Source organism: Halyomorpha halys, unplaced genomic scaffold (genome assembly GCF_000696795.3).
Source record: "Halyomorpha halys isolate HHAL.00 unplaced genomic scaffold, Hhal_1.1 Scaffold764.1, whole genome shotgun sequence".
In the NCBI taxonomy this organism is placed as follows: Eukaryota; Metazoa; Arthropoda; class Insecta; order Hemiptera; family Pentatomidae; genus Halyomorpha; species Halyomorpha halys.
In genome coordinates this window covers 776,886-793,106 of record NW_027111457.1, presented here as the reverse complement: position 1 = coordinate 793,106, position 16,221 = coordinate 776,886, and the positions used below count along the sequence as shown (strand labels likewise).

The 16,221-nt window shown below is 29.2% G+C and overlaps 1 protein-coding gene across 5 annotated transcripts in view; it reads right to left on the bottom strand.

Annotated features, from left to right (window-relative positions):
• LOC106685994 (beta-1,4-glucuronyltransferase 1) overlaps positions 1-16,221 on the bottom strand; it is a 397,426-nt gene that overhangs the window by 19,801 nt on the left and 361,404 nt on the right. For all 5 annotated transcript variants that reach the window (XM_067049492.1, XM_067049493.1, XM_067049495.1 and 2 more), the window contains exon 4: positions 3,968-4,139. In XM_067049492.1, the coding sequence (XP_066905593.1) occupies positions 3,968-4,139 (172 nt within the window). The remainder of the gene's footprint in view (positions 1-3,967; positions 4,140-16,221) is intronic.

Sequence of the window (16,221 nt, the reverse complement as noted above, 5' to 3'; positions counted from 1 at the left end):
TTGAACACATTAACAGCTAAATGGTTTCACGATCTACCAATGATAAGAATACATAACCTGCTCTTATGTTTACTTGTACTTTTTCAATAATACAAGTGAACTCGCTTCTCCCGGTACAAGTATTAAACTTGTACTTAGTAACTTGTACACTTGTACTTTTTTACTTGTACTATTAGTTCCATTATGAAACAGGGCCCAGAAAGGAACCGGACCAAGTAATTGCGGTAGAGCTTTGTTTAACCGGCTACTCAGATAAATCGGTAGAAGAAAGAAAATAATAATAAAATAAAACAAAATAACTTACATTTAAGCTAAACGATTTTAATAAGATTAAAAAAAAAAATGACATGAGTAAAGCATGTTATTTTATAATATAGATCGAAACGCAATACAACGAATGGAAAGTAATAATACACATAATCACTATCAAATATTCAATTTATAATTAATAAATAATTTTCAGAGTATCTGTCACTTCGACCGAAACAATATTTTTCTTTATTCTAATTTCATTTATTTTATTTTATTATTTCTGTGTTTACGTATTGTTTATTCTTTTAAACACCTCAATTTTAAAACTCATAGTTTACAATGTTATAAATATAATTTATTCCTCCACATAATTTTTACTTCATTGTAGCTTTTAAACTGAGTGACCAAAAATCAAAATTCCATACATTCATTATGTAAGCATCATATATTATGTATATATCATGCATTTATAAATTTATTAAAAGGCCGATTTATTTAGTTGAAAGTTGTCAAGGACTGAATTGAGAATATTTCAAAATATGTATGTTTTATTAACCTGCTCTTTTAAGATAAAGGATTAAATATCTCTATAATTCTAAATAATGTCTATAACTCTACGATAGAAATATTTATAGTTATAAAAAGAAAAATATATAATATAGCGTGATTAAATTAAGGTCAATTAAGTGAAACGAAGCCGTGCTGACCAAGCATGTTAAATCAGCACTTCCTAACACACAATCCACCAGCGGATGTCGGTTCGATATAGGCTGGGAGGGTGGACCCATCGAAAAAGAAAATCTGATTCAACAGTAAGTTTTCAGTTTCATACTAACGAAGTTTTTTTTAAAGCAAAATCTTTTAAAATCTTCAAATAAACTTACAGTACTTCAGCGTTAACTTTATTTTTATTTATTTCTCTCCATGGTATGGTGCCTTTATATTTGTAAAAGGATTCGTCCCAGAGACGGTTGTAATCACTAAGCAAAAATAGAAAATTTTACATTTGTTCCACATTATTCTATTTCAGTAGAAATACTGGTAAAAAGATAGCAGTAAATAATAGCTGTACTAACACAATCATATCTAAGTTCACTCAAATCCTTTTTTTTTTAATCCCCACTTGATGATTTCTGGCATACCGGGTAGTTATGTACAGGTAACCACACTATACAAACCTATTCTGAAATAAAATTCAACCGAGATTCCTAAAACAGACGCCTAAATTCCCTCGGCTATATCCGAACTAGAAAATAAAAGTTGTGTGGATCAGCTTCCATTATATTAATTAATCGTGAAATAGTTTACTCCAATTACTTACAACCACTACATTAAGCATATTAGTGCGTGTAACTCGATGTTACTATCACATATATGTATATATCACATTTATCAGTAGGCCGCGCAGGATAATTATGACTGCTAATTGAAATAAATATGCGGAGAACCACGTCCATGTTTATACAGAAAGATATTGAATATCATAATTTTTATATTTATCTGATGATTCAACAATTTTCGTTTTCTAAAATTAATTCAATGGCCAACAGAAAAAAATATTGGGATAACATCAGCAGAAAAATTCTCTAATATAGAGGCATTAATTATCTAAATTAATCTAATCGATTTTGTACAGTGAAAGAAAAAGTAAAACTCAAACAAGAATTAAAATGCATGCAAAATAAATAATTAATTATATGAGATACAATTATTTTTAGATATAATTTTAGGATTCAACAAAATTGTCAACAACAATTAGCTAATTAGGTTCAGCTTTCATTGGCTACTAATGTACACAAGGAAGGTTAGCAATTGGACCTGTTTGCACAATACTTGTTTCAAGATCGAGGAAGGCAACAATTGAAAAGCGACAGAATGAGTACTGCCATCACAAAGGAATCCATTTCTATTCCAGAGGGTGAGCGACCTCCGCCAGTCGAGAACGTCACCAATCTCCATGAGGACTCTTATTGTCTTTATTTCACAAAAGCTGCATTAGTGGCTTCATCAACTAATCCCTACCTGTCACAAACGAGAATGCCAAGTGGCTTCAGAATCGGATTCCGCAAAGGCTGATTTTATAGGCCGATAAATGGTAATGGATCTGATCTGATTGTTCCAAACGTAACAAAAGTACAAAAAGTTATATAAAATATATTTCACAGTATAAGGAAAACATATAGCAGCTAATGAAAATATTGAACTATGAAATTCATTATAATGCTAAAAACTGTAAATTATTAAGATAATATATGGATTATGAACGCCATGATAAGCCCGAGTACGTTATCGTGAGAGTCACAAAAGCCCCCCATATACTTGAATTATGAAATAATTTACTTACAGCTTTCTATCCTATCAGGGATACATTGACTATCTAGGAATACTCTCGTTGAGTACACATAGCCTATATCAAGTGGGAACATGAGCTTCAATGGAGTGAGAGAAAACCAGCTGACCACATAACCTCCCTGGTAGAACCTTTGACCTTTCAAACAGTACTTCCGCAAACAACAAACGCCAGAATCGTCAATGGTTATAGGGAAACAAGATTTTAACAGGGGAAAACAAGTAGAATCATGACAAAGTTGAAAACTAAGAGGTGTAACATTGGTTCACGGTTATATTTATTAAAGGCAAATATTTAGACATGTCCTAACAATTTTTATGATTAATTTTTCCTAGAACACATTTTCTCTTTTTGAATTATTTTGTTTCGGACATTCATTGTTTAAAACGCAAACCTCAGTCACTGAACTAATGACTATTTTTGAATATAAATGTTTGGTTATAATTAATTTCATTAAATTCAATAAATTATATTTATCAATATTAATTTTTTCAAATTTAATTGTTTGATCTTCAATGAAAAGAGCAAAACACAAAATAGGGACAAAAAATAATATTAAGGATAATACCAAATAGAATTTTTCAAGTTTCTAAATAAACAATCAGGCATTGTCTTACCAATTCTTGCGTCTTCAGGACAGAAAAAACATGGCCACAAAAACACCGATTACAGAGCATCACACATCATTAATAGTCGAAACAAAATTCATCAACCTAGAGAGCTCATCAACACATACAGTGGTTTTTGTTTTGTTTTTTTGGACTTTTGCGCTGCATTTATATGAACTTACCTAGCATTGGGGGCAGCGGTAGCAGCTTGGGAACACGCCTTTCTACCAACCCTGAGGTTGCGAGTTCGAGTCCGGCCCCATCCGGGATTTTTACAAGCATAAAATTATACAAACCTCACTCGCAGCCTCTTCCCGGGCATTTATGAGGCCCGTTAGCCAATGGGTGGCACTTATAAAAAATAGGTGTGGGAGTGACAAACCCACCCTACTAACAAAACACGTCAAGAAACGTATTATGTATTAGGAAATACATCGCGCGAGGACTTAGACCTCCATGATCTGTCACCCATACAATAATAATAATACCTAGTTCTGACATAATTTTGCCCAATTCAAGTTATTTACCGGAATTTTAGAAATGTAAGTTTGTTTTTGGAATCTTTCATTAATACCAAAAAAATATTTTTCTGAAATAGTAATAAGGTCTGTATCCTACATTATCACACATTCATTATACTTTGTTTTTATCCCAAATTTCACAGTTATTTCTTCCACAATAAGAAATTGATATTAGTAATAAGAATAAGAAGAAGAATTTAATATATACCATACATTCCATCATTCTTGAGTCTTACCTGAATTGCCTTTCGGCGAGAATGTAGTTGTACAGTACCCAGTAGTCGCCGCGCTGGGCAGTCCTCTGAAGGGGTCGGACATCGAGACAGTCTATGTTGGTGGCCTGGACGGACTGAGTAGTGCTGTGCTCTGTCGTTGAAGGACCGCTGCTGTTGGTTGGTTTGCCGGTACCTGCAACAAATATACTCTAGTTATGAAAATGCTCTAAAAGTTGTCAACTGTTTGTTATAAACAAATAAAAAAGTTATTGTCAGAGCATATACAAACCATAATATTTAGGTGGAAATTGTCTCTATTTAAGAAGGTTCTGAGGTTTTATTTTTAAACTTTTGCTGAAACCAGATTTCATGCACAGCAAACCATCTCATATGGGGTTTAACCATTACTCATTATGGGATTGCTATCATTAGGAATCAATTGAGGAAAGCAAGTTTGAACATCCCGCTTTGAACTACATGCTAACGTACTACTGCACAGTAAGTAAGGCCCACTGCATATAGGGTACAAAATTACTTTTTTAGGGTACTTCCTTACAATGTACTGTGATTCAGTACATTGTAAGGAAGTACTTTTTCTTGAACAGCGGTTATACAAGGAGGTGTTCATGATCACGCTCACCCACCAGATTTTTTCCCAATTAAGGGTTACTCACTCAATGAGGCAGTGATCGGAGATCACCCACAGAATTTACTCACTGCTACAGTAACAGAATAGATAATTATTTGGCACAGCCGGATTCAAATCCGGGTCCTTGCAAATAGTAATACAGCTCCTTAATCACTGAGCCACCACGCTCTCCTATGGTCAAGGAGGATGAAGTTGATAATCTTGTCAGTTAATAAATATTTTACAATTAATCAATGTTAAATTCTTTGAATTATTATTTATAATTTCTTTTTCTTATAAGTGTGGAAGAGTTAGTGCCTTTTTTATATACACCCTTAAAAGACTTAAGGACTTTAAGTCCATATAACATGTATGTTCATGCTACATACTACATTATCATTATCCCTATTATGTGAAGCTTTTAATAAATACATTTTATGAAATTATTTTGAATTATTCATAACAATGCGTTCATTTTACTTTTAACATGAGGCAGTTCAATTTTGTTAGTTACTCTGGATACAATCGAATTTTCGATATAATGTTGAATTAATAATTTATTTAATAAGAAAGAGCTACTGTGGCTTGTAATGACTGGATTCAGACAACAGTATTTCACTAGTTTAATATGGACCGCTCGCAGAGGATAGCAAACTTTATGAGGAGCAAATTTGAATAAGGTCACTCACACGCTGCCGTGAGTTATCAGAATTCGGACCCCGTTCAGCTGCGGTTGGATTCCAATCACGAAATCTTGGCTCATCATCTTCCTAGTTCAAAATGAACCGAAATGGCCTGGTAGAATCTAGTAGAAATACTTAGATTTTGCAATGTGCAATTCACTTTACGAAATAAAATTTATTATGTGGTTATCACAAATCAGGATCATCATTTCTCTTGAATTTTTTCTTATAAATAATTATTCATTATTTATGATAACTACATATAATAATTAAAGTTATAATTGTTTAACAAAATGTAGGAATAATTATTGATGAAATGTGAAATTAGACATATAGTTGTGCAGCAATAGAATAAACAATTTCCACTTTTTTGTCAAAATATTAAGTAGCATACTCTTTTAATAGATATTTAGGACCTTTTTTAATGTTGTGGTTTATTTACATAAATATCTGCATTATACTACCAAAAAACAACCACAATTATGGCATAAGGTTTGAGGCAATTTATAACATACATATTTGTATTTACAGTTTAGTCAAAACAGTGTTATATCATATTTGTAATACTATATTATAGTTAATGTATGAATATAGAAATAATTGCACTAATTGTTTATGGCTTCAAATGATATGGCCTCCTTACTTATATCGAGTAACCATGGAAGCAGCAACTCTATCGTAATGTAATGAGAGAACTCAAGTTTTATTTTATCAGGCCTTTGTCACATGAAACTCTCAACGGTTACTGAATGCTGGATTCCGATTACAAAGGATTCTAGGAATTTCATAAGCAGAAATCTAATATCGGATGGATACACGCAACCTCATCCAGTGCAAGCGTGTTCCGACCGCACTAGGCATCAATTTTCTTCTGTGGTTTGTGGCCCATCAATACGCAATTACGAAAGTTATAAAAAACAATCGTAACTTTTGTTCGACTGACTAGCTAAGGGCTCCTCATTCCTCTCAACAGAGTTAATAAATATCCGCTGGGATGGGGTACTCTTCATGGAAATATTTTACTGTTTTACAAGAGTGGTAGGCTCAATTTTTCCAACTCAAATTCAAATACTGTACTTTTGATGTTTATACTGTAAATTAAAATTGACCGATTCTGAGACATTATCAGGGCGTTCCTTTAAGATGAGTAATAAAAAGTGTTGTGAAAAGTAATGAAATCATGAAAATGAAACTATAAGAAAACGAACAAATTCCATTTAGAATAACAACACGAAAAAATTGCTGTTTGCACCTAATTACTTTTTTACAGCTGCTAGAAGAAGTATTGTTATATGGTTAAATTTTAATGGGATTCAGTTTTCAAGTGGTATATGCGTTGCAGAGATCCCTTTATCTATAATATGCATTAAGCAATTGGACACTCGCTGCCACGATTTCGATACCAGTATATTAAATCCTGAAAAACGAATTTTTTGTCGACCTTAGTGCCAAACCAGATCAAAAGATTTAATGAAATTTACTTAAGGTTTCCTCTTTAAAACCCTTTAATTTTCCATATATAGTATAAATTCCAGGGGGGAAAAAGAAAGGAATAATAAGGAAAAAAATTGTTTCCATATAACTCAAAAGTAAACATTTCATGGTAAATTAAGGTGCAAAAAAAAAAAAATTAAATGGAATTTTTTTTATGGACAAAAAAAAAACAAAAGATTTTTTCATTCATTATTTTTGAGATATAATGTTTCGAGATCACTATTTTGAATCACATTTTAATTGTTTTTTTTTCGAAATCATTAAGGTTAAAAAAATTTGGAATTACAAAAATATGTCATTTATTAAAATTAAATGAATTTACATAAAAAAACAAAACAATATGAACTATTCCATTATTTTAAGTTAATAATTTTGATGTATATAATGATACATATGTATTCTAGGTGCATGTTTAAAAGATCATTAATTTATCTAATATAATGGATTAAAAAATATATAAATATAACTAATTTTTATTTATTTCTAGGCTACAATGTGGACCTTAATATACTAATTCATTCCTCATTTCTCCATATTGGTTCACGTTTAGATTTATGTAAACACATAACCCTAAACGTGATCTTCAAGAAATTTACATTTAATTTTTTGTGCCTAAATGACATGAAACCATAATAAAATGTCCTTACATTTGTTATGCTTGTAGACTACTAACAGAATAGCTCTAGAGCTCCTCGTCCAACATAATTAAAATTTATGTTGACACATTAATAGTGCAAAAAAAAAATAATAATAATATAAATAAAATAGAAATAAATATAAAGGTTTTCAAAATTAACATAGAATCCGAAACATCGACCGATATGAAGAAATAAAGAGTAAATAAGTAAATTAAGGATCATATGTGATCTTTAAAAAAAATAAATAAATAAGTAAAAGTTATGATTAATTCAACTTCATACCATATAAAATAAAAATATAAATTGCAGGAAGATAGTCCGGGTGGCGATCAATAAAGGTATCAAAATATTATAAAAAAACTATTTATTATTGATTTCTTGGTTAACAATAAATAGTTTTCTTTTACTATTTTGATATCTTTATTTACCGCCACCTGGACTATTCCTACAATAGTTCCTCCAATCTAATTCATACGGTCAACTATCTTCTTTCAATAAAAATATGTACTTTTTATGATATATTTAATTAAGATTAATTGAATTTCAAATTCTTAGAAAATAAAAAAGGATAGAAATTGACTTTAAAAAAAAAATACCATTCTCACCAATATTAGCGAAGATACAGTAAACACTATTTGAGTAGTTCTCTACCAGAAGTCAATATATTCACTATTGGAAAGTTATTACTAAATTATTATATTTACGGAAGCATCCCATGTAGATGAGTTTATTTTTTATTGAAAACGTTAATTAGTAACAGCTGCTTGACAGAGAAAAATTTATATTTCGAAATAAACTGACTAAGTTTTGGTGTATACTTTTAATTTATCAAACAACTTTTACTTTTAGAAGTGGATATATAACTTTTGATAGAAAAATACTCATTTGTACCGAACTTTCTAGCCAAAGCGGTAGAGGAAGTTATGTTAGTGAACATAAAGATATTTATTTCTTAACTTAGCTAACATCATAACAATCTGGAAAGATAAGTTCTAAGTGTTTCACAACATATTTTATTATTTTTCAAGAAATAGAAGCCATAGCAATAACATTTATAATGAAAGAACTTTCACAGACTTGAATAGTGAGGTCAGTATTTTTGTTTTAATTACTAGCCAATAACCCTATTAGTCGGAGAATTTTTTAATGCAATGAGATTTTTTTTTAAGATTAAGTATGAATGATGAACAAAAAGGAAGCACCATTAACTTAATTAAAGTAAATTTGACAAAAATTTCTCAATAGGGTCCATTAAAATAATAGAATAAGTTTTGCAATTAAAGTTAATATAATTATAAATACTGTTTAAGTAAATATAAGTTGAAAGAAGATTTTAAATATTTAAATAAGTATATAACAAAAACCATTTCATTAACCTTGGTTCCTGACAGAATTAAAAAGAAATTAAAAAACCGATGAGAGAGAGTAGAAGGTCTCAAATATTCCAGTTAAATTGATAGACTACGATTTCTAATGAAAATATTTTTTATAATCATAAATATAAATTAATTATATACTGAAAAGAAAAGCTTAAATATTTAAATAAGTATGAAAAAAATTCATTTAATTAACTTTGTATCCGTGTTTGTTTTTTGGCACCAGATTTCATTGATTATCAACGCCATTTATATTTTATTTAATTTTGCTTATATTTGTTTAATTTGATTATTTATTATTTTATTATTATTTTTTATTTTTTTTTTCTTACGTTCAAGGTTATGTTACTTATATTACTTTGTATCCTGACAGAGTCAAATGATGAGAATAAAATGGAAACCAATAATATTAAGGCTTCCATTTTCTTAATATTGTTGTTTAGAATAATACATAATTAATTAACTTAAAATAATTAATTTATACATCCTATAATGTTGTATATTAAAAGTGAACAAATATCCTTCTTTAAACTAGAAAAGAAAAGAAAGAAAAATAAATAGATAAAAACCCAAGAGCCGATATATAACTAGCTAAATTTCAGATTGAAGGCACAATTGTTAATATCATAGCATTATGTGATTCGGACAAATGACTATTGGAAACACCTTGCTACATTACAACAGCCTACAATTTCAGAACGAGGTTACAATATGGTAATTGGTCAATGCTATCGCATTATCATAAGTGTTACTCCTCATCATTTGCGGTAGGTCAGTTCGAGCGATCCAATAACAGAATTATCATGTTTCGAAAAGAACATTGACATTTTGAGAGAAGAAAATTGCGTTTACAACATTAGTTGACGAGCTAAGGTACAATGTAAAGGCTTTACGCTTTAACGAAGGCGCCTTAGAAAGACGCACTCGAAATGTGTCGGACAATGAAGGCTCAATTCCCACACGAATTTCATTCAATTGGCTTCAATAGGGGTAGTTGCCAATTGAGAACATTTCACTTTTCTATCCCTCCCGGTCTTCAAAATAACACTACTTAGGACAATTCTATTAAATTAATATTCAGCTTTTTGGTTCAAAAATAATTAAGAATAATCTACGCACAATTAATTTTTTTAACTAACGCACGTTTATTTTTCAATACGCTCTGGCTATTTTTAATCAGCTCGATATAACTAATGTTTTTTTAAAGGCTGCTCTTAACATTATTTGAATAATTTTTACTTGATAATATTTACTTAAAAATGACATTATAATATAATATGATTACAGTATATGCTCGATTTGACTATTTTATTTATAACTTAATTCTCCTTTTATGGTTTTAAATATATGTTTCAAAAGTGAGATAAGGACAATCCCCCAATCTGGATTTAGCAGAGGGGGGGGGTTGGCCGGAAAGAATTTTCTTCTATCATTTTTTATGTGATGATCTCCTCTTGAGAGATTGTATTGCATCCATAATAAGTAGAAGAAAAAATTAATTAGAAATTATTTTATCATCACTATCATCTAAATAAAAAGCTATGTATGCACATAAACAACAGAACGGTTAGCAGAAAATACCTTACTTCAACTAATATCTGATCAATGTAACTTGAAAACATTTTTTTTTATCAAATTAATAACTTTTTTCACTTCCAGGGGGAGGACAGCTTCCCCCCGCTGGGTACGCCCTGGCCCTAGACTAGTTTAACTTAGAACTTAAAAAGTAGTTGTTCAACGTATTTCAGGTCATAACATTTGAGCTTCATTTTATTCTAGAAAAAAACTAAAATTTTCGCTTATTTTTTAATCAGTAATCAATATTTTGAAAACTTCCTAACGTACGAAAAAAAATTACATCCTTTTTTTTTTAAGTATATTAAATTTTCTAGCATTTGAGCCCTATTAAAACTCATAACATTCAATATTTTCCGAGATAAAGTTTTTCAAACGCCAATATTTTTTTAAAATAACGAGAAACAAACATTTAATTAATATCATGGAAAGTACTATTCATAGGAAAATAATCATCATAAACTACTTTATATCAATTTTTTTATTTGCCCTCTTCCTGCTTTTCATTCATTATGCACTGTCTGAAAATTAAATACAAGCCAAAGAAATGAAATATAATTCATGATTATCAATAAAAATGTCATGACAATTGTAATTTAACGTATGAATATCATAAATCTGGGTATATACACAACCGTGAATACTTCACTTCTTATCTAAAAGTAACAGAAAATGAATTATGTTTAAAACACAACCAAACATTGTTCATTTACGTTTTATGACCATCTATTATGTCATTTATTATTTGTTTTTTATGATATCTTATATATGAATTGTGTTATTACTTCATACATGACATAAAAGAAATGTGTTTTCAAAAAAAGTATTTCATACAATAAAATATATAATTTCAAGTGACTGATATATAATTAACAAAAGTAATTATCAATGCTTCATTACAGCTGATATTAAAATATATATATTTTTTAAATATAAAACGTACTCGGTTTATTGAACAACTGGATCATTTTCGTATAGTAATACAATAATATAAATCACAATATATTAAAAACAAAGGTAACAGCAGATCATATAAATAAGATCAAAGTCCATAATTCATACAATACATTTCATAATAGATTGTAGGAAGATGATAGTCCGGGCGACGGTCAATAAAAGTATCAAAATAAAACAAGATTTTTTTATACTTTATTAACATAAAAATTGTTTTGAAATGTTTTTATTTTAATGCTTTGTTAGTTCTAAAATGTTGACACCTTTATTGACCACCACCCGGACTTTCTCCCTACAATCTACTTCATACATCCAACTATTTTCTTCCAACATTTCATATTAATTCATTCGAAATCATCAACATTTTATTCTCTAAACTGTAGTTGTTTTTTTTTTATCGAGTTATAGTATTAAACTCTCACAATGAAATCCCCTCACAAAAAAAAAAAATGACAGTCAGAATTCTACAATAACTACTCGACCAAGTAATGCTATCCATTGTTGGAAAGTGAAGGGTACTGCACATGCAAGGCGAAAGGGAACCTGGCTGCATTATGAGAGCATGTCTTTCAGACATTCACAAGGACATTTCTTCAAGCCGATTTATGGCTAAGTGAGACGTATATGAGAATGTATGGCTTTTGTCGTTTACTTTTCTGAAATTTCTATAAAAAAAACAACATTGCGTAAAATTGTGCACAGTGGATGTTCTGATCAGTACTTAACTAAGATATAATACGGGAAGTAGCACTCCTTGATTTAACTGTTCAAACTGAATTTTAATCATTTTGAAAATACAAAGTACTATCTATAAATGTATTATGAGTGTCACAGAGTTTTTTTAAACTTAGATTTCAAACTTTTAAGTAATAATTACGCTCTGTAGGAAGCAGATAGATTATTTTAATTCAGAAGGAAGACAAACTTCCTTACAAATCTTTGAAAACAAACTAAAAATTGTAGTTTTCTTGATAAGACAAATTTAACTGAGAACAGCAGTATACATCCTTGTGAATTAGTGATAGAGAATTAACAAGCAATAAAATTGATAAATATAATTAATTAATCCAAAATTGAATTTTAAACTAAAACTTTTTTAATGAAAATATATATTGAGTCAATGAACAATCAGAAGATTATCAATATTCTCATAAAAATTCATTACGTTATAGATTAAAAAAAAATATTTCTAAATTTTAGTTGACTGTTCAGATTAAATATATATATATATATATATATAAAACGAATCAATTGACAATGCGTTAAGCAAGCGCGTAAGTTATATCTATAATAAATAAAGGATCCAACAATACTACACCAAATATATAAACTTAGTTATATTAATTTATAATTGTGTCATAACATTACTTTAAATAATAAAGTGATATAAAATAAAGAATAAATCGTTATTAATCATAGGAATAAAACATATTAATATTTTTTTTTTTTATCTAACTTATCACATTTAAATTAGAAGAAAAAAAAACCGTCATTGGCTCATATAAAGAAACCAGATTCTATAAAATGAAACTCATAAATTCCAGATCGAAAATGATATAAACCATCCCATTGTAATTTCTTCCTATTTAACATTCAACTATTCTATCTAATAAAAATAAACATAATAAGAAAAAAAAATTGAATCGAGAGCAAAACTAATCTGCCAGTTTTCAGGAACATAATGGGGAGTAACAAGAGTCGTTCATCAAAGGGAATTCATAATATAATTAATAAAGATGATGTCATATCTCAGTTATAAATCTGCAATGAGATACTTGGAGCGCACTCAGGTATTTTGTAGTTAATATAACAACGTGATAAAAGTTTTAAATATAATAATATGGTACACATCCAGACATTAGAAAACTCAAAATTATTGAGTTAATTCAAGACATGAAAGAACTTTAAAGCATAAAAATAATTAAAACAATCATAGAAGCAACTTGATACATATGTGAAAGTAATTTAAACCATACATGAAAAAACATATATAAAATAGAAATCAAATTTTTAATTTAGTCAGATGATCATATGTGTGTATATATATATATTATAATAAACTACCTATACATATTATTTTAAATGAAAATTAAACAAATAATCAATTAATCTGATCAATATGAATACACCTATACGCTTTCAATCAATCATTTTCGAACTCTTTTAGTTTTTCTACATTTAACTACTTCTTAATTTTTTTTTTGTTTACGGTTTATTTTCATATAAATACTTTATTGGAAATAGATATACGGAAGAATATTTTATGTAAAACTTTATTGGAATTTCGCTTGAAATAATATTTTTAAATATTCCTTTCTACATAGTTCCTTGCATATATTTTCTAAAATTAAAAAATGAGGTAGTTTTAGAAGTTGAAAAATCAAATTTGAGCCTTCATAGTGGGAATATAAAACCATTTGTGGAAATATAGATAACATTCTCGTAGCTCTTCAATTATTGACAAACTTTTAGGTTTTTATTGAAATTTTAAATGGCTGGTTTAATTCTATTCAAACAATGGTAGGTAAGCTTAAAATATATTAATATTATAACTTAAAAAATAAAGAATTTTGGTGTTTTATGTACATGTCGGGTTTTTACTGCACAAAAATCCGGTCTCCAGTCATAAACATCAGGAGAGTGGTGAAGATTCAAAGGATAATTAAAGAGTCAATCTACATCAGAATAAAAAAGTCTATCTTTAATTAAACCTCTTATAAGTTGTTAGGGGCGTGATGCATTCCTAAAGGAGGAAATGAACCTGAGCCCTGAGGATTCTGTGCCGCGAGGTGATAGGATGGGTGTCGCGAGGTGATAGGATGGGTGTCGCCTGGAGGAGAAAACGCCGTTTACGGCTGTATCGAATGGATTGAAGGCTGATAAGTGTTGGAAATGTGTAAATCGGTCTTGGAGATGTGTGTCGATTTCACGGCGAGCACCTTCCTCAATATCGGAACTCCCCTGACAGCCATGTCTTCAATGACCTCCTTCAGTCTGCTCAATATGGTTTATTAAACTGTCTGTCTCTTACGCTAACGGCATAGTTTGTAGGGGAGGTTAGAAGTATATAGATAAGATTCCCGATTCCAGAATCGATTCTGAATATAAAAAAGTATGCCAGTTTACTTCTACAAGTGTTTAAGAATTCTCATATTTTTTTTTAAAATTTATATATAGATATTACAATCTGCCACACAGTTGTGGGCAATAGGTAATAGTGATGAATGATCTCATACCTACTAAAATAAAATTAAATAAATGAATAAAAAAAAACTCTTAAAATATATACAAACAGAAGAATAAACAAAATGAACATAATCAAACTATCTGAATTTTAATACCAAACAAATTATAAAAATCGAACTTTTAAATACACGAATGAATGAAAAAAAAATTATGAAGGGGATCACAATAAAGTAGGTAAATCTATTAAAAAAGTTTTTTTGAGCTGAAATGGATTTTATTACTTGTACGCTCTGCTGCCTGTACCCATTTGTTTTATCTCTTTAGAGTAATAGGATAATGGTCTGGAAAATTAAAAGATCGGTATATAGCCACTGATATATAACAACTATTATGATAAGGCACTGTATAACTAATTCGAAGGATCTGGATTTAAATCCATTCGGCTGACAGATAATTATTTATTCTGTTACTTTAGCAGTGTTACTGTTACTTAATACCTGAGTGTTGAGGAGCCCTCCATGGTCCACTTTGCCTCATATAGTGGGGCATCCTTAATTGGAAAAATCTTGTGGTCGAGCGTGATTCTGATCAAATCACCTCCTTGCACAACCGTTGGTCTAGTAACAGTACTTCCTTGCAACTTATGCACCTCTAACCCATTCATGGGTTGTAGAGGTACAGATTTATTTTTATAATTACTAGTATTACAATAAACAATAACTTTTAAAATATTGATACATCTTGTTGAAATACTTTTTTGAATATAAAGTATAAGTTTTATATTTTATATTCTTAATTAATGATTTATTTTTAATAGAATTAATAGATAGCTAATCTTACATAAAGCAATCTAACTGACAGATTTAAAAAATTCCTGATCCAAATTTCTCACCTCATTATGTTAATTCACAACAATCATTAAATAAAGACTTGGGTTTATTAATTTTAATAAGTAATAACGCATATTTATTAAATATGTAATTATAATTTATTAAGAAAAACAAGGATATTTTTAAAAATTTTATTAACGACTTTTAAAGTGTTAGTTCAATTCACTCGATTAGCTTACATTGGTATAACAGACACTAATAAAAATTGGCGAAAAAAAAACTTAAATGCATTTACCACATACTAAGTAACTTTTTAATCTTAAATATTAAAATTCGATAAACACTTAAGAATAATTCATGTTTTAAAAATTCATCAGTAAGTTTGAATTAATACCACATTAAGTTCTTTTTCATTTTCAACCTGCATTAATTATTTATTCAATCTTAATTCAAATATGATAATATATGTAGATTTCATGCAGCAGGTCTTTCAATAAGCATGAATTTAAATGATCGTATGACCTGAGAAATTAACTGAACCTAAATTGGTTCATGTAGATTATTTTTTCAGGATTACTTACCTTTCTACGTTAAAACCATAGCTGGTGTTAGCTACTTGCAACGCTATATACATAACAAGGGGTAAAGGTCAGATTTAGGCAGGTCGAAAAATCATCATGATGAAAAACAGACGATTTCACTAGAACGACTGTGGTAAATTCTCAAGTCCCACATTTCTTTTGGGGACCAATTGAATCATTTCTTTTAAATGTATACGGAATAGTTTTGAAAACAAACGACTAAATTGAATATTGATACGATATTCAATTAAATTAAATGGTGAAGAACAATTTTCAAAATTTAATTTTTGCTGACATATTTTCCTGACCCATGGAAACTATCTATAATCA